We start from the raw sequence: 22,679 nt of genomic DNA, 5'->3' as shown, positions 1-22,679 counted from the left end.
AAGACAGCGCTAGACGATCTCCATGGGAGCTCCTACTACACTACTCCTATTGAGACAGTGCAGTCAAGCAGAGGGATTGAGATGGAGATACTCTCCTACAGAAATGGGATTCCAATCCCACTCAACAGCAATCCACTTGAGTGGTGGAAAGTGAATGGATATGCTTACCCCTTACTTGCCCCCCTTGCCAAAGCCTACCTTTCCATTCCTGCTACGTCAGTCCTGAGTGAGCATGTCTTTTCCACGGCAGGAGACATTGTGTGTGTTCAAAGATCACTAATTACACCAGAACATGTTGACATGTTGTTTTTCTGAAGAAGAACCTGTCCTAGGCCAGGGCCATGATTTAAGAGAGGCTGAGATAAGTAATCTAGGGTAAGAGGTTGTTTGTTTGGCCTGTTAGGCCTTGTGTTTTCCTGGTGTTTGACGTGGAGAGTGCGACTGAAGAAAAAGCAGAGCACAAATGGCATGCTCCAGTTAATTGTATACCTGTGTGTGTACTCAAGCAAAAATAAATAAGTTGTAATAATTACACAGTAATATTTTTCTTTTTTGCTTTGATATTGTATTGTGGCATATCGTATTGTGACGTATCGTATCGTGACCCAGGCATATCGAGGTGCATCGTATCGTGAGTTTTATCGTCCCATCCCTAGTAGATATGTGAGATTGGCGCATGTGCTTGTAGTGTGGCCAGCGTGGACTCTTGTGGACTTGGGTGGATGACAAAATTTACTTCATGCGTGTACATGCATGCAGAAAGCTTGAATTTTTCGTTAGTACCGTCACCTCACAGCTAGAAGATCCCAGTTTGCATCCCAGCCTGGGATCTTTCTGCATGGAGTTTGCATGTTCTCCTTGTGCAGTATGGGTTCTCACCGGGTTCTTCGCCTTCCTCCCACAGTCCGAAGAGGTGTGAATGGGAGTGTGATTGTTTGTCTCTATATGTAGCCCTGTGATAGACTGGTGAAATGTCCTTGACCCTAAGTCAGCTGGGATAGGGTCACGGGGTCATGGAGCTTACTCTAGCTGACTCCCTACAGAGGATTAAGCAGTATATAGATAATGGATATTACTAACGAGACAATTACAAGCATACTACACATACAAAAACAACAGTGAGGGTGTAACAAGAAATATGCTGCAGGTAAATAAGCCAAATGATGTTAGTGCAGCAAGTATTGACAGCGCATACATGAACATACTTTTCAGAGTTTTGATGTTTCTGCATTTTTATATCCTTTTTAATTGATCTTTGTTGATCTTTTGAGTCTAATATTTTAAATTGATTTTAGAGGGGTTTTATAAGCTGTAAGCTGTTATCAAACTAAAAACTATAATGGGTCTAGAATGTATATGTAACCCATGTGAGATGTCTTCTTTCTAAAATGACGATCAGGAGCTGGTCAGGCTGGTGGCAACAGCAGGTTTATTCCTTGTCTGCATTCATAACAAAAGACAATGGAGTTCAGTAAGTCATCATCTCGTGGGCGACAGCATGTACTCTCTTCATAAATCCTCCGTTGCTCTGAGGATTACCCCTTCATATCTCTAGTACAATACATAAATAAACAGTGATCGTATAGTGGATTAATTTTAGGTAAGACAATAATGTTTTTCATAATAATCATGAAAACAGAAAGTGTCCTCTTAATTATTTGAGGAAAAGTTACAAGAAATTATTAGAATAATACAAATTTTCCCTGGACTGTTACCTTCCTTTTACATTTTATACATTCACAACAGCTAACACAGTACAAAACACAATTAATAAAAACCGGCGAATATAACTCATTGACATATTTCTAACATCCAACAATAAGAATAATAACTAACATCACATTATAGAGGGACACACTAACATACCGGCATTCATAACAAAAGACAATGGAGTTCAGTAAGTCATCATCTCGTGGGCGACAGCATGTGCTCTGTCCAGAAAGACGGCATCGTGTTAGCGGTAGCTAGCTACGCGGTAGAATTTTTTTACAATGATAAAACACATCCAAAACGTACAGTCAACTTCATAAACACATGGCGAATTGATTCTGGGACACACAATAAGTAACCAATTAAAGCCAGCTAAACTTCTACATAGTTATGAACGTAGTTAGCATTGTTTTGCCCACAGACATTTATAGACATGTTACCTCTTCATAAATCCTCCGTTGCTCTGAGGATTACCCATAATCCTTTGCTACAATTATACATGCAGGAAAATGTTTCTGACAGCACGCGGCGTAGTTGTCCCATTTAGCTGGATTTAAGCTGAACTTTTTAATTTTCACTTTCAGCAGTGTATGACAAATATTGAACTTTTTCCACCATATTCTAATTATTTGACATGCACCTGTGGGCATGTCAAATATGGGCAGTTTTCTGTCTCCCTTCCACTAGTCTACCTCTGATTATGGCATTGTTGTGTCAAAACACTAGTCTATTTACACACTGAAAATGTCATGGGGCAGGCAAGTGAGAACCCAGAAAGCAGGCACACAGAAACAGACAGGACTAGTGGAATTTCACCAGCAGTTTTATTCACAAACCACAGATCCAAACAGAACTGAGAAACCCAACTCCAACCAAACTACATTCACTAAAGTAAAGACTAAACAATCTTGAAGCCTAACTAATTTAACCAATGAACCGGGCTGAAACTGGAACTAAGGGCGGTTGGAAATTCAACCAACAAAACGGCGGACATAAAAATACCTAACTCTAAACGGTGGGCGCAGGCGGGCTCATGAACCGACGGTCCAGGGGACGCATGTCAGAGCTGCAAATCATGTGGCGAGAAGCCGTGGCGGGGAACCGGAGGCCAGATTACCCAGCAAATCTGCCGGGCGGAGCAGAGCCAACAAGCAGGGTCCAAGGCCTCTTACTGAGGCGGGGGGTAGGAAACCATGTTCCAGGTGACGGCTGGAACGGCAGGACTGAGGGCAACAGACAGCGCAGCAAACAGACACTGCAAGCAGAATGAGATGTGTATTAGACACACAAAAAAAACAATCAGAGAATGTGCAATGTAGCGCACTAGTGACCAGACCAGCTTCTCTCTGTAGCAGGCGCTAGGATCTGGCGGAGACTGGAGGGACGAGCAGGTCTTTATCTGGTGCTGATGGTAGATCAGATCCAGCTGTGGTCCTTCTGCAGCTGGATCCAATGATGCCTGACAACCAGTGCAGCCAGAGGCGCAGCACAGGAGGGGGGTGGAGCAGAGGGAGCGCAAGGGAGAGATACCAGGAGGAGAGAGAGAAGAGAATAAGGGGAAGCAAGAAGTGAGGAGAGAATAAGGGCGAGAGAGAGAGAAGACAGACAGGGAGCCAGGGCAAGACTGTGACAGAAAACCTATCAAAAGGAATCAGTTCCCTGCGAACTGTGCTGCTATTGGTCCATGGGATCCATCATGCATCTTCGGCTACACATTGTTTGTGTAGCCGACGAGAATTTTCCTTTTCTTTTTTAACCATAGTGCTTTTCCTCCTCAGTGGACTTCATACCGCATGCCAGTATGGATACAGTTCATCACATGCTGTTGTTTGGCTGCAAGACCCCTGTGTCCACCAGAAGCTTCTGGTAATACCCAACTTGAAATATACATTAAGTGTTTTTTCCCTTTTTTAAAAAAAAAATCAGTCAAAAGACCCATAACATCACCAACGTATGAAAATCACTGTGTTTGTTTTTGATGCTGTCAGATATAGTATGCATATTTTGTAAAGGCACAAGTACAATTGAATTGAGCAAGTGCAGACTTGTTTTAGATTAAGGTCATTATTTATATTCTTGCTAGGTATTTAGATAATGTGTGCGATTTTCGGGTGTTATGAGTTTACATGTGGGAAAAGCACATCTAGTGGACACATACCTTAAACTGGGGACAGATGTTTGTATTGTTCTGTCTGTCATTGTCATTTACTGTGTTTTACATCTGGTCATTCATAAACACAAAGTGATACTGATTGTGTTGCTTCTATCTCAAGGGACTGTGGCAGTGTACAAGGCACTTGTGAGGATGAAGCCTCCATTATGTATGCCTGGGCTCGAAATGCACCCCCTACCAAATTACCCAAAGGTACATCTTGAATAGAATTGGTTTAAAGTTTCATAAAATCATGTTTAATCACAAAACGTTTATTGAAAACTAGTGCAGTGCCCATTCAAAATGTGGTGGCTTGGAATGGGCTGATAACCATTTAATAATGCATTGTTGGCATAGCCAGTGTGGTGATAAAATAGAAAGTAGGACAGATGACTGTCACTAAAGATGCTGTCCAGAGCAACTTTGCGTGCATGACTACATAGTAGTAAGGTTGCATGTCGTGTTTCAGCGAGTTGACTTTAGGAAACTCAATGCGCTGTCAATGGCCCCTGATGACAAAGGCTGAGGACATTATTAATAACATACTTTTGTTAATGTGTAACAGGAAACAACTTTTAGCCAAAACATGAGAACCATCTATCCAAAAAGTTTCATACTCAACATGGCACTTCCTTCAGTTCCCATCTATACATTTGCCCAGTGTGAAGTAGTTCAGATGAACGTTTGCTGGCATAACAGCCACACTTACTGACACACATGCATACAGACAGACTCCATATGTAGTTATACTAGTGCAACTGATTGACTGGCCTCCAATACTGTTGCGTCTAGCTTTCTCAATATCATGGACCAACCTCTCTCCCAAACAGCTATTGACTTGACATTGACTGTGTTGTTTTAACATCACATTCCCAAAAAATGCACTGACAGCTCGTCTGGGACAAACAGCACTGCAACTCTTTGCATTTCCTTGGGTATCATGTAGTCTAGGGCTGCATCTAACAATGTTTTTCTTTTATTAATATAATAGTTTTTTTTAACTTTTTGTTTTTAATGAAGCAAAGGAAGTATTTTGGATTAGGTTTTAATATACAGTAACATATTTCTATCTTTTCTTCCTCTGGTGTTATGTCTTAATGTGGTTTCATGTTCTTCTGTTTTTTCATTAGATGTTGGCTTTAAAGTTGGAGGAAACTCAGGAATGTCCTACTTTGTGCTGCAGATTCATTATGGAGATGTTAGTGCTTTCAGAGGTGAGGCCCAATTTAAGGTATAGTACAGACCTTTATGAATCTTCGAGAATCTCACATTTCCACGAAAAAAAAAGAGAAATATGTGGGTCCCGCTTGATTTCACAATTTCCGCATAAAATGAGAAAACTATAACCAATATAAATGGAGTTGTGAGTGAGTTTTTATGTGACGCCCGGCCTGACGTCATCAGTTCGCGCATTCACACACACACTAGAAGCACGAGCTGATCCAGAGCGCAGCGCCAGTGTTGCCAACTTAGCGACTTTCTCGCTAAATCTAGCGACTTTCCAAAGCGTCCTCGTGACTTTTTTGTCAAAAGCGACTAGCCACAAATCTAGCGACTTTTTCTGCCGTTTTGGAGACTGACAGGAAAACTCGGATCATTCTGCAGTTACTGTTTTCAACGAGCAGCAGGTGCTGCTGTGAGCTTCTCCCCCTCCCAAAGCACAGGCTGTCAGTCCAGTAACCCCGCAGCAGTCCCAGTGTCTGATTAGAGGACACATCCCTCCGCGGCCAGACGGCAGGTGAATCATGCATATTTCACAACTATTTGCATACTTTGCAACTTTCCGCAATTTCCCCGCATAAAATGACATAAAAACCCCGCATATTTATTTGCATAATCAAGGATTTTAGCCCGAATAATCAAGGATTTTAGCCCGCATAATCAAGGATTTTTGCCCGCGTTTTTCTGGAGGGTCTAATTAAAGCTGTCTGCCACCTCAGCAGCAGACTTGGTTCTCAGGCTCTTGATGATCAGCACTTTGGTCTGTGGTTGAATTTTTGGCATGTTGTCAGAGGTCAGGGTGCATTTCACATGAGGGTCCGGTGTGCTGGAGTTCTTTTTATACCATACCTGGGAATGTGTCAATTACGGCATTTGTCACAGGTGAAGCTCTAATCTGTGATTGGTTGAATCATTTAAAGTCAGGACAAGACTTCTGTCCTTGCAAAAACAGATGTTATGGGCTTTACCAAGATGTGAACATCAGAACACTTTTTGACAGTTTCATTTTGCACCCAGTTATTAATGTGAAAGCCTTTGACATTAAAATGAACCATTTTTTGTGAGAACTGATTGATTAGAAATAAAGTTATATGCCATTCAAAGTTACTATATCCTTATGCGACAAGACTTTTGTCTGTCGCATAAGGATATAGTAACTTTGAATGGCATCCTGAAAACATTTTTCAGCTACCTAGAGTGAAGTTTTACTTTGAAAAACCCACATATGTGAAGAACCTATCCTTGTTATTAGAGTTTTGTTCACTTTTAATGAAAACGACAACATGCAGCAGCTATAGGTTCTTAAACCACTGTTATCTGAGAGATGCTCTTGTCACTCTAACACAGGTCACATTGTTGTGATGTATTTTAACATCTACTCTAATCAACTTTCATTTGAAAGCATACAGTCCAGTTCCTCTTCTTTATGCATACACCAACTGTGCTTGAGGCCTGCTGATTACTTCTTTGAGGTGTGATACAATTATTGCCTGACATCTGTTCTCTTTAATACTGTGTTTATACCAATTTCATTTACCTGAGCTGCTGTTGTATAGTGACCACATAAACAAGAAAGGACTTCCCTGCAGAAATCAGGAGAAGATATGCAGAGGATACAGAATACAACTAAAGTGCCATTATATTAAAGCTCATTCAGAGGAAAATATAAACTTGGCAACTTTTGTTTTTACAGACCATCATAGAGATTGCTCAGGACTTACCTTAAGAATGACATTGAAACCGTAAGTATTTGCTCAACAAAATCAACATTTAAGGTGAATCCTGAAAAGAGAAATTGTAATCTGAAATTTGCTGATAAGAGTACTTTGTGTATCTACTCTGGAACACCAAGAACAGTGTATGTAATGATAGTTTAACAAGCAGGAATATGAAGGAGGATTTCAATTTTTTTCAATCCTACTACCCTCTAACTCTTATTTATGCCCGCTTCAAAGGCAGCCATTCATTGCTGGCATATACCTGCTCATGTCAGTGGACACAGTCATTCTCCCAGGAAAAAGAGGTATGTTCGATGTGTTTTAGGTTAAAATATGTCAAGCACAAAGACATTAAATCCCTCCCTAACCAATTAACAGAGAGGGACTTTAATTAAATAGCAAGATATTTCATTGGTACTTCAGTTTATGTCACTGTCATGTATTATCTATATTGTGGTACAGTACGGTATTTGAAGTAGCCAGTGTATGTTGAACTTTATTTAGGTATATTTCTTCTGTAGCAGAAGAGTGTTTGGCTAACTCCAAACACTTATGCATAATTATATGCATATATGCATAGCACACTTTTGTTCAAACTTCACTCAAATTTGTTGGAATCCATGAAATGTCAAGAGGGGACAGATAAGGGGCTGTTTAGTGATGCCTGCCCTGTCATCCTTATTTTTCTCTTTCTTAGTTACAAATGCTGACATTGCCTGTGATTACACTTCATATCCCATCTATCCATTTGCCTTCAGGACCCACACACACCGCCTTGGTGAGTCATACCAGAGACTTTCCTGTCTGTTTCAGATCAGTGTTTATCGATATCAGTAGCAGTCAAGATGAGTGTTTATTTCACAGGTAAAGTAGTCAGTGGCTACAGAATTCGTGATGGGAAGTGGAGCCTGATTGGGAGGCAGTCCCCTCAGCTACCACAGGTATGTTATTAGATCTGAAGATAATATTTGCACACCATATAACTACAATCTTCCTGATTTATGTCCTGGTCAGGGACTTTGTTCTCTGTTGTATCTCTCTCTCCTCTTTGCCTGTGTGCTTCTTTACTACCAAATGTGCAAATGCTCACCAAATTTTGTTTTCACCATTAAAATGTTACATTTATATAATACGCCATTGCTTTCTGTTGCCTGGGACCATTCATACAGAAACTCGTAACATGAGCAGATCGTTAGCAAAACAACCACAGCTTCAGTCCCTGCCTGTGATTCACACAGGTGTGGTGTTAAGAGTTGGTCAACTGTCAACTATAGCAGCACTTGAAAACCAACACTAGTCACTGTAGATATTAAACTGGACTTGTGAGTGTTGCAGGCCCATGCATAGAGTTGTATCAATTGTATCTGCCCACTCTTTACATATTAGCATGACTCAAAGCTAAAATGTAGTCACTCTCATAACAGCTTTCTGAATGCAGCAGTTGATGAACTAATGCATCTCAACCAATTAGAATATTGTGATTTTTTTTAAAATCCATTAGGTTTTTAAGAAAACAGAAATTTAATGTGCAGTATTCTATACTAATTTCACAGAAAGTTAAATGTTCCAAGAATTTTCTATTTTAATTGTGATAATTATGGCCTACAACTAAAAGCAAAAATGAAAAATATGCCCTTAAATAATTGAATATTTTGTTTTGAATTTAAGTAAATTGCTCAAATAAGCGCAGCCTTGAGAGGATTGTCTGGAAAAGTCAATTCAAGGACTTTGGAGAACTTCACACAGAGTGGGTGGAGGATGGTGTCAGTGCATCAGTAGTCACCAAGTACAGACATCTGTAGGAAAGAGGCTGCAACTGTAGCATTCCTAAAATTAGACCACTCCTGAACCAGAGACAATGTCAATAGCTTCTTACCTGGGCTAAGGAGAAAAAGAACTGGACTGTTGCTTCGTGGTTCAAAGTTCTCTTTTCAGATGAAAGTAAATTTTACTCTTTTGGAAATTAAGGTCCTAACCTCTGGACCAAGAGTAGAGAGACACAGAAAAATGTATCAAGTCCAAAGTCAATGCATCTGTCTACCAGGAGTCCTGCTGGAATAGGAAATCAGATGGAGAAATTAAGCTCTAAAATTAGAGCTTAATTTCTCCATCTCTAAAATTAGAGCTTAATTTCTCCATCTGATTTCCTATTCCAGCAGGACTTAGCAGCTGCCCACAGAGCAAAAAATTCTACCAAATAATATGCTGACCATGAATCTACTGTGCCTGATTGGCAAATTGACTCACCTAACCTGAATCCCACAGAGAGTCTGAGGGTATTGTCAAGAGGAAGATGAGAAACACCAGACCCGAAAATACTTACGAGCTGAAGACCACAATCAAAACAACGTAGGCTCAAATAACATTTCAGCAGGGCCACAGGCTGTTCATTTTCATAAAGGTGTTAGATATGTCACGTTACGTGTAAAGAATATAGTATATATGAAAAATTATATTTTGGAATAAAATTATGAACAAAAAACTTTTTCATGATGTTTATTGAGATGCAGTAGTACAGTTATTCAAGTAGGCTGGACAGAAGATTAAACACAGCACAGAATAGTTATTGCTTTAGTGGGCTTAATCTTTGAATAAATCACCACTCTGTGGAATTCTAAACCTTTTACACTGTATGTGTTTGACAACAGAAACACATGATTTAGAACAATAGGGTCATATCTCTAATCGTCTAAATAAATTTGTCCTGTGTGTTCCCAGATCTTTACTTGGTTCTAACAGAGATCATATGTACACAGTACTCTATTAAGACTAATGCATCTGAATTCAACTAAGAATTTATATTGATCACAATTATTTTTCCAGTATAGGGCTATTTGCTCATTGCTCACCAGTGAATTTGTTTTCTCTGTAGGCTTTCTACCCTGCCAACAAAGAAGTGGATGTGAAGTATGGTGACACCATTGCAGCCAGATGTATGTTTACTGGTGAGGGCAGAACCTCCAAAACTTACATTGGGTGAGTGCACAACTCACTGCAACTTCTGCTGGTTGACGCTCCATTTGTGATTAGCTATAATTCAGAAGTGACTTTAATTTTCTATTTATATTTGTTCCACTAGTTGATATTAGGTTGTACTTAAACAGGTTGAATAAAACACTAACTCTTGTTTTCACTTGTGGTTGTAATAAAATATAGCTTATAGCCATGTATTAAACATTTCAGACAAGCGCTCTGGTCTGTTATCCTGACAGCAACTGAACGTGTCAACTTCATGTCTGAATACATACTCTGGTCACGTTTATGTAAAAGTCTTACCTCCCTTACACCACAGCACAAGTCTGAACTGAGCTGTCACATTAACAGATAAAAACATACAAGGAGGATCTTTCTGCATGGAGTTTGCATGTTCTCCCTGTGCATGCGTGGGTTTTCTCCGGGCACTCCAGCTTCCTCCCACAGTCCAAAAATATGCTGCGGTTAATTGGTTACTCTAAATTGCCTGTAGGTGTGAATGTGAGTGTGCTTGTTTGTCTGTATATGTAGCCCTGCGACAGACTGGCGACCTGTCCAGGGCGTCCCCTGCCTTCGCCCGAGTCAGCTGGGATAGGCTCCAGCACCTCCCGCGACCCTAGTGAGGATAAAGCGGTGTATAGAGAATGTATGGATGGAACATACAAGGAAAGATTTTTCCACATTTCAACACCAATAGTTTGTCAAGAATTGTAGATTACTCTGCGTGAGGTAGTTAAGAACATTAATGGAAAAGTGATCTATGCCTGAAGGATTAGTATGCTGTCACTGTAACAGACTGATTAAGCTGGCCATGTTCCATATCCCATGTTTGAAAGGGGCAGACATTGTGGTTTTCTTCGAATCATGGTGTGTTCTCTGGTACACCTTGTGTTTCTTTGTTCTTGCTGTCTGGTCCTAAGAATCTTGAGAATAATAGCAAATTTAAGAGTTTCAATGACTATTTACATATTTGTTTACTACTTTATTCGGCAATTATTGAAAAATTGCCTCATCCCTTCAGAACTTCATTCTCCATTTGTCTGAGGACAATTGTCTTTACATTAGTCGTCAGATAGGACCTAATATGTCTACATAGTCTAAAGACATATGACAGATGTCATGCCCAGGTTTCAAGCAGATTGTACTGGTTACAATGGTGCAGAGCAGAGCTGGATAGTGCTGTTATGCTGAACAAACGGATCAGCTGGGATTACAAGGAGTTAAGTCTTCGAGAGTGTCTGTTGTGTATATATAATAACTGTGGCAATGGCGTTTACTGGGCATGACGTTTACCTGTTAAAAATAAATTTTTTACTACTCCGTTGTCAGTGAATCAGTGAATATCAAAATAGCAATGTATTTGGAGAAGTTTTAAGAAGATCTTAATGTGATAGATATAGCACTGGTCTTTGTTCTTGTTTACATAAACATCATGTGCCTTTTTGTGTGTGCTACAGTGAGTATTCATCCTAAGTTTTTTTTTGTTTGCAGGGGTACCTCTGATGATGAAATGTGCAACTTCTACATAATGTATTACATGGACAGCAAACATGCTATCCCCTTCCTGAACTGCATGGAGACTGGCTCCAAAGAGCTGTTTGAACATATTCCAGCTGAAGCAAATGTACCCATCACTGGCGCTACTGGTCATATGAACTCTATGATGCACATGGGCCACTCTACAGGTACAGATGTTGTATGTCTCTAATGCCAAATTTGTATTTTGCATTAATTATTTGTTGTTATTTTTTGTTGGATAAAACTTAAATGTGTGATAATGTTAGATTTACACTTTATCTCATTTTGCTTAATTTGGTTTACATAACTGTAATTTTTCAAAACTGTATAATTTCTTCTAACTAAACTTTGGTTTTCCCCCAAAGATAATCAAGATAGCAGATTGCTGTTGGATGCAAAAAAAGCAGAAAAGATGCTGGATCCAGGTAAGTTCAAGGGCAGTGACCTGAATTACCTGCACTGAACTGCACAAGTGGTTCCCTCCTTGATATGTCTTTATGCCGATCCTTCCATGTTTTCTGCATTTTATATTTCAGACTTGTCATTAAATGAATACATTCTTTCTCAATATTCTACACAGTACTTCACAATGACAGAGCAAAAGCAGTATTCCTGGAGTGTTTTCTAATTTTTTGGGGGGAGAGGGAGACAGAAATATCACACTTACATTAATATTAACACCTTTTACTTAGTGAATGATTAAAACAGTTTTGGCAGCAGTGGCAGCCTCAGGTTTCATTTGGAATGTTCCTACGAGCTGTGCACATCATTCTTCTTGGTAGAATGGCTTCAGCTCAGCCACATTATATGGAGAGTGTTAGTGCACAGTCATTTTTCAAGTATCTCTAGTGATGCTCTGTTAGGTTCAGACACTGGTAGGGCCTTTCTAGGACTTTCCAGAAGGTCCACCCTCAGTTTGATGTGGAGCCACAGTGTAAAAATGAACACAGCAATTTTAGATTCTGTTCTTCACAGCAAAAATAAACTTTCTGAATGGAGAGATACTACTGGGTTAGTGGAGAAAAAAATCTATATCTGCCTGTAATAAAGAGATCTAGGTTTATTTGAGCTGCTGAAAAACTATCTCCTATTTCTAGTCCCATAATACATAGTAGTATAATACACAGGAATGTGATTTTGTGCATAATGGCAGGCTGATGTTATTATATATTAATAATGTCCCAACGGCTCTGGCAGAGCACAAATTTTTGAAGAAATGATGATTGTACCACTGCAGCTTTTACCGGTTGATATGTCCTGCTATATTTATACAGAAGATATAATTTCTATAAGCGCATTATGTTTTGAAAACCCAGCATTTTTCACAAGCCCTTATCAGTTCCTTTTAACATCTTAATTTTTACTTTGAAAGTGCATACTTGACAGAATCCTGTGGACTCCCTGTAAATAGCAGTGTTTTTCATGGGCTATGGAATTGAGACTTTTTTTTTTAAAAAACTATCAAATCGCAGTTACAGTTCAGCTGCTGACTAAGCTCTGTTCCTGGGCATGGACTCTGATTTTGAAAATTAAGGCCAACATACAAATGGTTTCTCCATCCATACACTTGTTTGAGAAAGAGACAGAATGAAGCACAATTTGGTAAGCTGCTTTGAAAATCTAGGAGATTTTATTTTGACAGTCTAGCACAGGGGGAATCTATACGGTGATGTGTTTATTTTTAAAAGCCAATATAACTTAGATTACCTGGTAAGCGTTTTGTAACATTTCAGAACTTCTATTTTGATGGTGTAGCCTAACTTAATGTATTCACTTAACTTTCATTTCGTTCAGCTAACTTGGGCGGAAATGCGCAGGTTGTCAGCGGTCTCTCACTCTGAGCACAAGTGACTCTTTGGGATTCGATAAGCAGAATTAAAATTAAAGTTTCTTAATGATTCCTTCAGAGTCGAAATTTTGAAACCGTTCCTAATTTGGAACCTGTTCTCAATGCCCACCCCTACAAGAGAGGCATTATTGTCTGTAGGTAGTTCTTGGTTGCTCCTGTAGTTAAGTGATATGCTGGATGCCCTGCCACAAATGTGTTGGTTCCCTATTGGTGAGGTGTTATTTGTTTTTTCTTTAAGGGCGGCATTATCTTGCTTGATACCTCCTTTCAGATTGTGCCTTGCAGCACTTTACTGTTTTTTGTCACCTGATTTTAGGCTTGCATTATGATTCTTCAAGTGGGTCTGGATCTCCTTAGTCATCCATGGTTTCTTATTCAGGAAGACACAGATGTGGCCTAGCCGCGCTAGACAACCCACGGCAACGAATTTAATTCTCTGCCAGGGTGGGTCTAGTTACTCTCCATAAGGCTCAAGGCTGGATGCTCCTAAAACTGGCCGGACGAATCACCATGAAGTATAGAGTCAGAAGGCGGGCGTAACGAAGTGACGACAGGGGCACGACGATTCTGACAGAAACAACCGGCGCACAATAAACAGTTATCTTTCGACTCGGCTTTGGCCACAGCCCTTAAAGATTTGAAGCTAAAATTCAACTTGAAAGATAAACAAAGGACGGCACTGAAGTGTTTCATTGAGAAGAAAGACGTATTTGGACTTATGCCAACGGGATATGGCAAATCCTTAATATACCAGTTGGCTCCGCGGCTCCGCTGGTTGGGAAGCTAATGGAACTTAGCCACAATCCGCCGGTGCTCTAGGAACTACGTCAGCCTATTCGTTGCGTTGATTGGTTGTATACCTACCCAATTGCTGCAGAGGGATTTGATAGACAACCTTTTAGCCCGCCTCCCTCCCTGTCGAGCGTGCCTAGACCCTTGTGCCTTCAGAAACATGGGTCTAGCGTGGCTAGGCTAAAACAGATGTGTTTGTCAAAGGTTAGATTTTCAGCACAGGTCCTTGTGATACAGGCTTCCACATCTTGATCAGAAAACAGATCCCAGTTGGTACAATGGAAAAAACCCTCCATCGTACCAGATTTTAATGGTCCTGGTGGATGGCTTACGGTTTTTAATAAAGAGACCGCATGATGGAGATAGGGGCAGTACTAGGTGATCAGACTGTCTAAAATGTGAGAGGCTAGAGACTTTGTATCCTTAAGCCATGTGAAAGCAGACACAGTCAAGTCTGTTTTCCCTTCTAGTTGCACAACTAATGTGCTGGTCCAGCTTCAGAAGCACAGTCTTCAGACTGACATTATTAAAAGCTGTTGCTTATTTATGTCTATGAGCACCTAGCTGACAGCTAGTTTTGTGGTAGCATTTTGTGCGATGTAGACAGGTGTTACAATAACAACAGAACAGTCTGCACTTTCCTACTAAAAACTGTAGTTTGGGTGAGCAGTCTTTATTGATAATGGCAATGTTTGCGCACCAGTTCTTGTTCACATATATGCACTACCTCCACATCTCTTGCCAGAGTTCTTGTTCCTGTTGCTTTAATGGGTTGAGTAACCTGCTCGCTCTAGCTGCCCTCAGGACCCTTGGTGTGATTCAGGTTTCCGGGATGATCATCACCATTCATATTAGGATAGAAATGTTTAATTATATAGGTTAAAGGTGGTCACTCACACAAACTTTGTGTTGATATGTAGTGACCCTTCCCTCCAAAGGGTAAAGTGAACCAAAGTATATCAGCAAAATGTCCCCCAAAACACAGAAGAGCCACCAGATCCCCTTACTGTGAAGTCAAGGGAGTCTTCAATTTGTCATCCATCTGTATTCTTCTTCTCTCTGGTTCTGACACTGACTCACAGCCATTATATTCACTGAGTGTGAAAGTTACCATATGATAGGTACAAGCTATATAAGATTTATACTTTATTGATCCTTTAAAGGAAATTATTTGTAACCGCAGCATGTTAACATAAACAACTGAGACAACAGAGAAACAGAGAAGGAGGAGTGAGGGGAGGTGGGACTGAACTGATGGAGGTCATCAGCACTGGTGGGGGAGGGAAGAGGGGCAAGTTAGAAAGGATGAAAGTGGAAGCTTATGTTGAAGGAGAAGGGTGGGAGGAGATAGTCGACCTAGTTATTCATGTAGAATTATTCATGTATGTATATTTACCTTAACAAAAAGTGGAAAAAAATATTCATGAACTAACAAGAGACCGATCTATTGACGAGGTTTATGTAATGAGGATATAATAAGGGGCCTTTTGGCGAAATCCTGCTGGACTATCATGTGCGTTTTAGTGAGGAATGGCTTCCATCTGGCTATTCTTATAAAAACACAGTGCAGAATATTTTTCATGCTTGAATCTCGATATGAATGTTGTTTTTGTGTGTATTTTCTGTGTTTATCTCATAACTAAACACAGTCAAGTAAAGCAACTATAAAATGGTGATAGTCTTGAATGATGAAAAGAAAAAATTATGTATTTTTTAATTGTTGAACAATGTACTCTTTACTGTAGTTACTAGCATTAAGCAGCATGGCAGTTGTCACTCCTGCCCATTGGCCTTTGTGTTGATTTCTCCTGGTCAGTTCTACTTTGCTGTAATTTACAAACAGGAAAGGATCGGGAGATCCGTTACTGAAATTCCAGAACAGATATTTTTATGTGAGTGTGCAAAATGCACTCTTCATTGTTCTTCATTACAATCAATTCAAAAAGTTGTCATACAGTTACATAAAGTAAATGAAATGCTTTGACTGCTGCATTGCAGAGTTGTACAGCTGATATAGATGTGGTCTCCAAAATGCATAGAGTACGATAAAATGAAAACATTTTGCCACTATAGGACATGTCATGAAACGAAATAATTGCTGTAGGGGAGAGTGGAATAAGATGAGCCAATTTTCACTTGAGGTATCGCGACAGTGGAGGCATGACAGTAATGTCTAAAAATAAAACATGTAAATATACTTCAGGATGTGAGCCATCCCTGGAAATAAATGGTTTGGATCCAAAATAAACTATTTTTAAACTATGTCTTTTCAAAAAAAAAAAAAGATGCCCTGCTTTGGCCTCAGCAAGGGGTAAAATGGAGAAAAGATGTTGGGAAAAATTGTGGCATCAATTATGTTGAAGTAAAATTTAAAATTTCATACCTCACATAATGGTAGATCTGTCTCCATTTGTTCATCCAAGATCTGGTGTGCATATCCTGTTCTCTTGAACCCTGTTCTGGTTACTTTTTGTTTGTTTGGGATTTATTTTTAGTCATTCTGTCAATCTTCGTCTGACTTGCCACCGGACATAAATACTTTCTTTCTTTACTTCTCCCATAGAGCTCTCCAAATCCTTAAGAGAAGTTGAAGCCTTGCCTGTCTTCCACTTATGCAAACAAATGGTCTCAAAATGAAAATGTCACATCTCTTTGGTTATAAAATGTATAAAATACAGTATAGAATTACAATAATGTAATTATTGTAATTCATAGGTGAAAGCCAGTGGCTCAACTTAGCCCCAGCCTTCTGACTCAACTGACCTTATGCCACCATCTTAGCAAAAGCGTATCATCCAGGCAGTTTAGAACTAGCTTCATGCTAACAACTTATTCTCACATTGTAGCTTACTATGGCACTAATACACACGTGGACAAAATTGTTGGTACCCCTCAGTTAAAGAAGGAAAAACCCACAATTCTCACTGAAATCACTTGAAACTCACAAAAGTAACAATAAATAAAAATTTATTGAAAATTAAATAATCAAAATCAGCCATCACTTTTGAATTGTTGATTAACATAATTATTTAAAAAAACAAACTAATGAAATAGGGCTGGACAAAAATGATGGTACCCATAACTTAATATTTTGTTGCACAACCTTTTGAGGCAATCACTGCAATTAAACGATTTCTGTATTTGTCAATGAGCGTTCTGCAGCTGTCAACAGGTATTTTGGCCCACTCCTCATGAGCAAACAGCTCCAGTTGTCTCAGGTTTGATGGGTGTCTTCTCCAAATGGCATGTTTCAGCTCCTTCCACATATGTTCAATGGGATTCAGATCTGGGCTCATAGAAGGCCACTTTAGAATAGTCCAACGCTTTTCTCTCAGCCATTCTTGGGTGTTTTTGGCTGTGTGTTTTGGATGGTTGTCCTGTTGGAAGACCCATGACCTGCGACTGAGACCAAGCTTTCTGACACTAGGCAGCACATTTCTCTCCAGAATGCCTTGATAGTCTTCAGATTTCATCGTACCTTGCACACTTTCAAGACACCCTGTGCCAGATGCAGCAAAGCAGCCCCAAAACATTACTGAGCCTCCTCCATGTTTCACCGTAGGGACAGTGTTCTTTTCTTCGTATGCTTGGTTTTTGAGTCTATGAACATAGAGTTGATGTGCCTTACCAAAAAGCTCCAGTTTGGTCTCATCTGTCCAAAGGACATTCTCCTAGAAGCTTTGTGGCTTGTCAACATGCATTTTTGCAAATTCCAGTCTGGCTTTTTTATGAGTTTTTTTCAGCAGTGGTGTCCTCCTTGGTCGTCTCCCATGAAGTCCACTTTGGCTCAAACAACGACGAATGGTGCGATCTGACACTGATGTACCTTGGCCTTGGAGTTCACCTTTAATTTCTTTGGAGGTTGCTCTGGGCTCTTTGGATACAATTCCAACGATCCGTCTCTTCAATTTCTCATCAATTTTCCTCTTGCAGCCACGTCCAAGGAGGTTGGCTACTGTCCTGTGGGTCTTGAACTTCTGAATAATATGAGCCACTGTTGTCACAGGAACTTCAAGCTGTTTAGAGATGGTCTTATAGCCTTTACCTTTAAGATGTTTGTCTATAATTTTTTTCGGACGTCCTGGGACAATTCTCTCCTTCGCTTTCTGTTGTCCATGTTCAGTGTGGTACACACCTTTTCACCAAACAGCAGGGTGACTACTTGTCTCCCTTTAAATAGGCAGACTGACTGATTATGAGTTTGAAAACACCTGTGATGTCAATTAAATGACACACCTGAGTTAATCATGTCACTCTGGTCAAATAGTTTTCAATCTTTTATAGAGGTACCATCATTTTTGTCCAGGCCTGTTTCATTAGTTTGTTTTTTAAATAATTATGTTAATCAACAATTCAAAAGTGATGGCTGTTTTTGATTATTTAATTTTCAATAAATTTTTATTTATTGTTACTTTTGTGAGTTTCAAGTGATTTCAGTGAGAATTGTGGGTTTTTCCTTCTTTAACTGAGGGGTACCAACAATTTTGTCCACGTGTGTACATGTATGAAGTTGTTTTAGATGTCTCAATAATTATTCAGACAGAACTCTCAGAAAATCATAAATATGAAGAATTTACTTTGAACAGCACAAAAATGTTTTGTTACCTTAAATGTGCTTACCTTTTACTCCATGTGCTCCTTCTCTTCACTGGGAGAGTATAATGGATACTTCTTCAAAAATATTTGGTGACATGACCGATTTTTTCCATGGTTTTCTTGAAACAAGTGGTAGCTACACTAACCCACAGGCTCATCTTACCCCACTCTCACTTATTTCTTTTCGCCATATTAATCACAGAGCAGTATTATTCTAGCTTTTCTAACAACGATATTTTCCCTGTGTGGACTTTGTTCATGCCCTATCATCTCGTTGTCCTTTCTTTCCACTCTTCCCTGTCCTTCTCTGTCTGTCTGTGCAGGTGACCTCTATTCTCTTGTGTCAAAACTGCTAGGCCAGAGTAAGGATGTAGTTCACATTCATAGGTACAACCCCAGCAAGTTGCAGAGAGCCCAGGCTGACTTGGTGGCTCAAATTGATAGCTTAATGCAAAAGACAGACCTGGGCTCCCCCAGTACTACACTAGCCTTCCAAACCAGGGAGGATCCTGTCTTGGTGAGGGACAGAGTTCACAGATTCCATCAGCTTGAGGCCACGACCAAGCTACCAAGAAGCAAGCTGCTAGCTGAAGGACAAGGTGGGTCCTGGATGCTGATTCATTCTTGTCAGTGTTTTAATTTTTGCAATTAAGGCTTATAGCTCATGGAAATCAGAAATCCTTTCCTAAGATTAATCAGAAAAAGGGATTTACAATACAGAAATGTCCAACTCCTGAAAAGTATGCTATTTTATACACTCAACACTCAGTAGGGCTTTGTTTACCTCAAATTACTGCATTAATGCAGTGTAGAATGTAGGTGATCGGCCTGTGGCACTGCTGAGGTGTTATTGAAGTCCAGGTTGCTTTGATAGTGGTCTTCAGCTCATCTGTATTTTTGGGTTGGGTGTTTCTTCTTTTCCTATTTAAAATACTGAATACGGGGTTCTTTGTGGTTCAGGTTAGGTGTGTTTACAGAGAAGAAATTGAGAATATTAGTGTTGGAAGCACGCTGAAACCGAGAGGAAAAAGATGTGCATGTACAAATCTTAGTAGTTTAGTCTGGATAAACTTTTGCTGTGGCACAGTTTACTCCGCTCACCTGCATACACTCAGATATCACACAACCAGCTGTTGTGTACTCTCCCTAACCCACTGACTCCTCATCTGCTCTCAGTTGTGTGAAGTAGGAATGTGTGTCAATTTTTTTAGAGACAGAGAGGCACAGGAAGACAGATAAGCACAGCACCCTCCTTCTGTCTGAAAGGCTTTGCTGACCAACACGAGTCAAATTTTTCAATAAGTACAAGTCCGTGTGAAATCCCTTCCACCTTGAAGCACTCTATTATCATTCTGCCCTCTAACAAACCTTTGATTCCTAACAGTTGGAGAAAGACCTCTCCCTCTCACCATACTCTGTAAGCATGGACCAACAAGGATACATTCAAAAAAGAAAAGACCAAGCAGAGAATATGCTTCCTGCTTCTAAATTACTTCCGATCCTTGATTATCCTTTTGAACACATATCATACACGGGCAGCACCAGGTTACATGTTTCATGGTTGCAGTCAGTGTTACTGACACTTGCAAGCTGACTGACCTGACTACATATTACAGTAATATTACACATGTACAAAACCATGAATAATCCAGTAGCTGTAACTATTTGGGTACACTACAACACAGCAAACACTGATGGCTACAACCTCTCTCTCCACCTCTCTAAACTCATAGTTCAATTTAATTGTCAAAAAAGAGACAAAACAATGAACAAAACTGAAGTTGAATTTGGCGGCCATTTTTTTGTTGCTGTTTTGAATTTTTTTTGGTGTTTTTGTAGTGATACTGAGATAGTATTATTGCTGCCATTTCTTATGGCTACGATAACCATTTATGTCTATGTAGATTCTCAGTCATCCAGGTTATGGTAATCTTAGGAGCTTCAGTAAAAAGCAACCAGACTTCTAATTTTTGGTTCTTGAAGAGGTTTCACTTCTAATCCAAGAGGCTTCTTCCGTTCTGACTGATTGGTAAGGAGTTTCAGATGTATACAGTCTGTCACGCCCCCTCCTGCTCCTGTGCTCTGGCTCGTCAAACTAATGATGAGCAGCACGGCCGGCGCAGATTAACAATCAGTGCAGCATAAGAGCCTGGCTCTCTCCTCTGCTCCCCGCTGGATCATTGCAAACTGCACTCTGCATGCCGCTCTCTGTCACACACACATCCCTGTTGGATTCTGTCAGCTCCTTGTGGATTACCTTGCCTGCTCCATCTTCCCTCCTCACCCTGGAACCCTCATCTGCTCAGACTCTGCCACCTCTGCCATCCTCGCCACATCTCCACGACCGGCTTCTTCTGCTTTGCCCCCCGCTTCGTCTCCCGACCCCCGGACATTCGTGAGTCCCTCTCCTTCCCCATTTAGTCGAGTTAGCCCTATCACGGTCAGTCCCTAATTTAGTCCTGTCCCCTGAGGGGTTCCCCGTTCCCTATGCAGTGCAGTCCTCTGTCCTACTCCCTGTGGGGGCCCCAATCTTAAGCCCAATCCTGCCCCCGGGTCCAGTCCAGTCCCAATCCAGTCCAGTCTCAGTCCAGTCCAACTATAGTCTAGTTCAGTCCAGTCTCAGTCCAGTCCAGCTATAGTCTAGTCCAGTCCACCTCGAGTCCAGTCCAGCTCGAGTCCAGTCCAATCCAGTCCTAGTCCAGTCCAGGTATTGTCCAGTCCAGCTCTAGTCCGGTTCAGTTCTAGTCCAGTGCAGCTCGAGGCCAGTCCAGTCCTGTCCAGTCCTAATCCAGTCCAGCTATTGTCCAATCCAGCTCGAGTCCAGTCCAGTCCTAGCCCAGTCCAGTACCAGTCCAGTCCAGCTCTGCCCCCGGAGGGGCCCCCGGCTCCAGCTCCGCCCCCGGAGGGGTCACCAGTCCCAAGTCCAGTACTGTCCCCTGTTCTTCCCCCAGAGGATCCACCGGCTCCAGCTCTGCCCCCGGAGGATCCACCGGCTCCAGCTCTGCCCCCGTGGGATCCACCGGCTCCAGCTCTGCCCCCGTGGGATCCACTGGTTCCAGCTCTGCCTTCGAGGAATCTACCGGTTCCAGCTCTGCCCCTGAGGGATCCACCGGTTCCAGCTCAGCCCCCGAAGGAGCCTCTGGCTCCATTGATGCCCTCGGAGAAGTCCCCAGCTTCTGCCCTGTCCCCGGTGGGGTCCTCGGTTCCAGCTCCAGTCCCGCCTCCAGAGGGCTTCCCAGCCCCGGATCCAGTTCGGCCCCCAGAGGGGTTCCGCTGCTGCCAGTTCTCAGTCCGGCAACCGATCTGGCCCCGGGAGGGGTCCCGCCGCCGGTCCCCTGTCTGACCACTAGCCAGGCCCCCGCAGGGGTCCCGCTGTCGTCGGTCATCAGTCCGACCTCCAGCCCGTCTCCCGGAGAAGTTCGGCTCCCTCCAGTTCCCCGTCAGACCTTCGGAGGGTCTCTTGCGGGTCGACCACCAGCCCCCGTATCGTCCTTCGAAGGGGTCCTTCCTGCCTGTCCAGCCCTCGGACTGTCCTCCGGATCAGTCCCTCCTGTCTGTCCGGCCCTCGCGCCGTCCTCCAGAGCGGTCCCTCCTGTCTGTCCAGCCCCCGGGACGGCCTCCGGACCAGTTACTTCAGTCTGTCCAGCCTTCGGGCTGTCCTCCAGAGCGGACCCTCCAGCCCGTCCAGCCTCGGCCTGTCCAGCCTTCGGGCCGTCCTCCAGAGCGGACCCTCTAGCCCGTCCAGCCTCGGCCTGTCCTGCCTCCGGGCCATCCTCTGGAGCGGCCCATTCAGCCTGTCCGGCCCCAGCCTGTCCAGCCCCGGCCTGTCCAGTCCCCAGGCCATCCTCCGGAGCGGTCCATTCCGCCTGTCCGGCTCCAGCCTGTCCAGTCCCGGCCTGTCCAGTCCCCGGGCCGTCCTCCGGAGCGGTCCATTCCAGCCTGTCCAGCCCTGGCCTGTCCAGCCCCTGGGCCGTCCTCCGGAGCAGTCCATTCCGCCTGTCCGGCTCCAGCCTGTCCGGCCCCGGCCTGTCCAGCCCCTGGGCCGTCCTCCGGGATTGTCCCTCCCACCTGCCCCGTCCTAGCCCACCCTGCCCTCGGGCCGCCCCCCGGAGCGGTCCCTCTGGCTAGAGCCCTGCCGGTCCCGAAGACG

At 42.1% G+C, this 22,679-nt stretch overlaps 1 protein-coding gene across 2 annotated transcripts in view; it reads left to right on the top strand.

Annotated features, from left to right (window-relative positions):
- Window positions 1-22,679, top strand: part of pam (peptidylglycine alpha-amidating monooxygenase) — a 56,681-nt gene that overhangs the window by 16,480 nt on the left and 17,522 nt on the right. Inside the window, exons 6-16 of one of the 2 annotated variants that reach the window (XM_051938369.1) lie at window positions 3,489-3,576; window positions 3,984-4,075; window positions 4,993-5,076; window positions 6,777-6,825; window positions 7,039-7,106; window positions 7,499-7,579; window positions 7,666-7,742; window positions 9,674-9,777; window positions 11,266-11,459; window positions 11,658-11,717; window positions 18,853-19,128. In XM_051938369.1, the coding sequence (XP_051794329.1) occupies window positions 3,489-3,576; window positions 3,984-4,075; window positions 4,993-5,076; window positions 6,777-6,825; window positions 7,039-7,106; window positions 7,499-7,579; window positions 7,666-7,742; window positions 9,674-9,777; window positions 11,266-11,459; window positions 11,658-11,717; window positions 18,853-19,128 (1,173 nt within the window). The remainder of the gene's footprint in view (window positions 1-3,488; window positions 3,577-3,983; window positions 4,076-4,992; window positions 5,077-6,776; window positions 6,826-7,038; window positions 7,107-7,498; window positions 7,580-7,665; window positions 7,743-9,673; window positions 9,778-11,265; window positions 11,460-11,657; window positions 11,718-18,852; window positions 19,129-22,679) is intronic. The other variant, XM_051938370.1, reaches the window with a different exon arrangement.

This window comes from Acanthochromis polyacanthus, chromosome 18 (genome assembly GCF_021347895.1).
Source record: "Acanthochromis polyacanthus isolate Apoly-LR-REF ecotype Palm Island chromosome 18, KAUST_Apoly_ChrSc, whole genome shotgun sequence".
Classification (NCBI taxonomy): Eukaryota; Metazoa; Chordata; class Actinopteri; family Pomacentridae; genus Acanthochromis; species Acanthochromis polyacanthus.
This window is presented reverse-complemented; position numbering and strand designations above follow the sequence as displayed.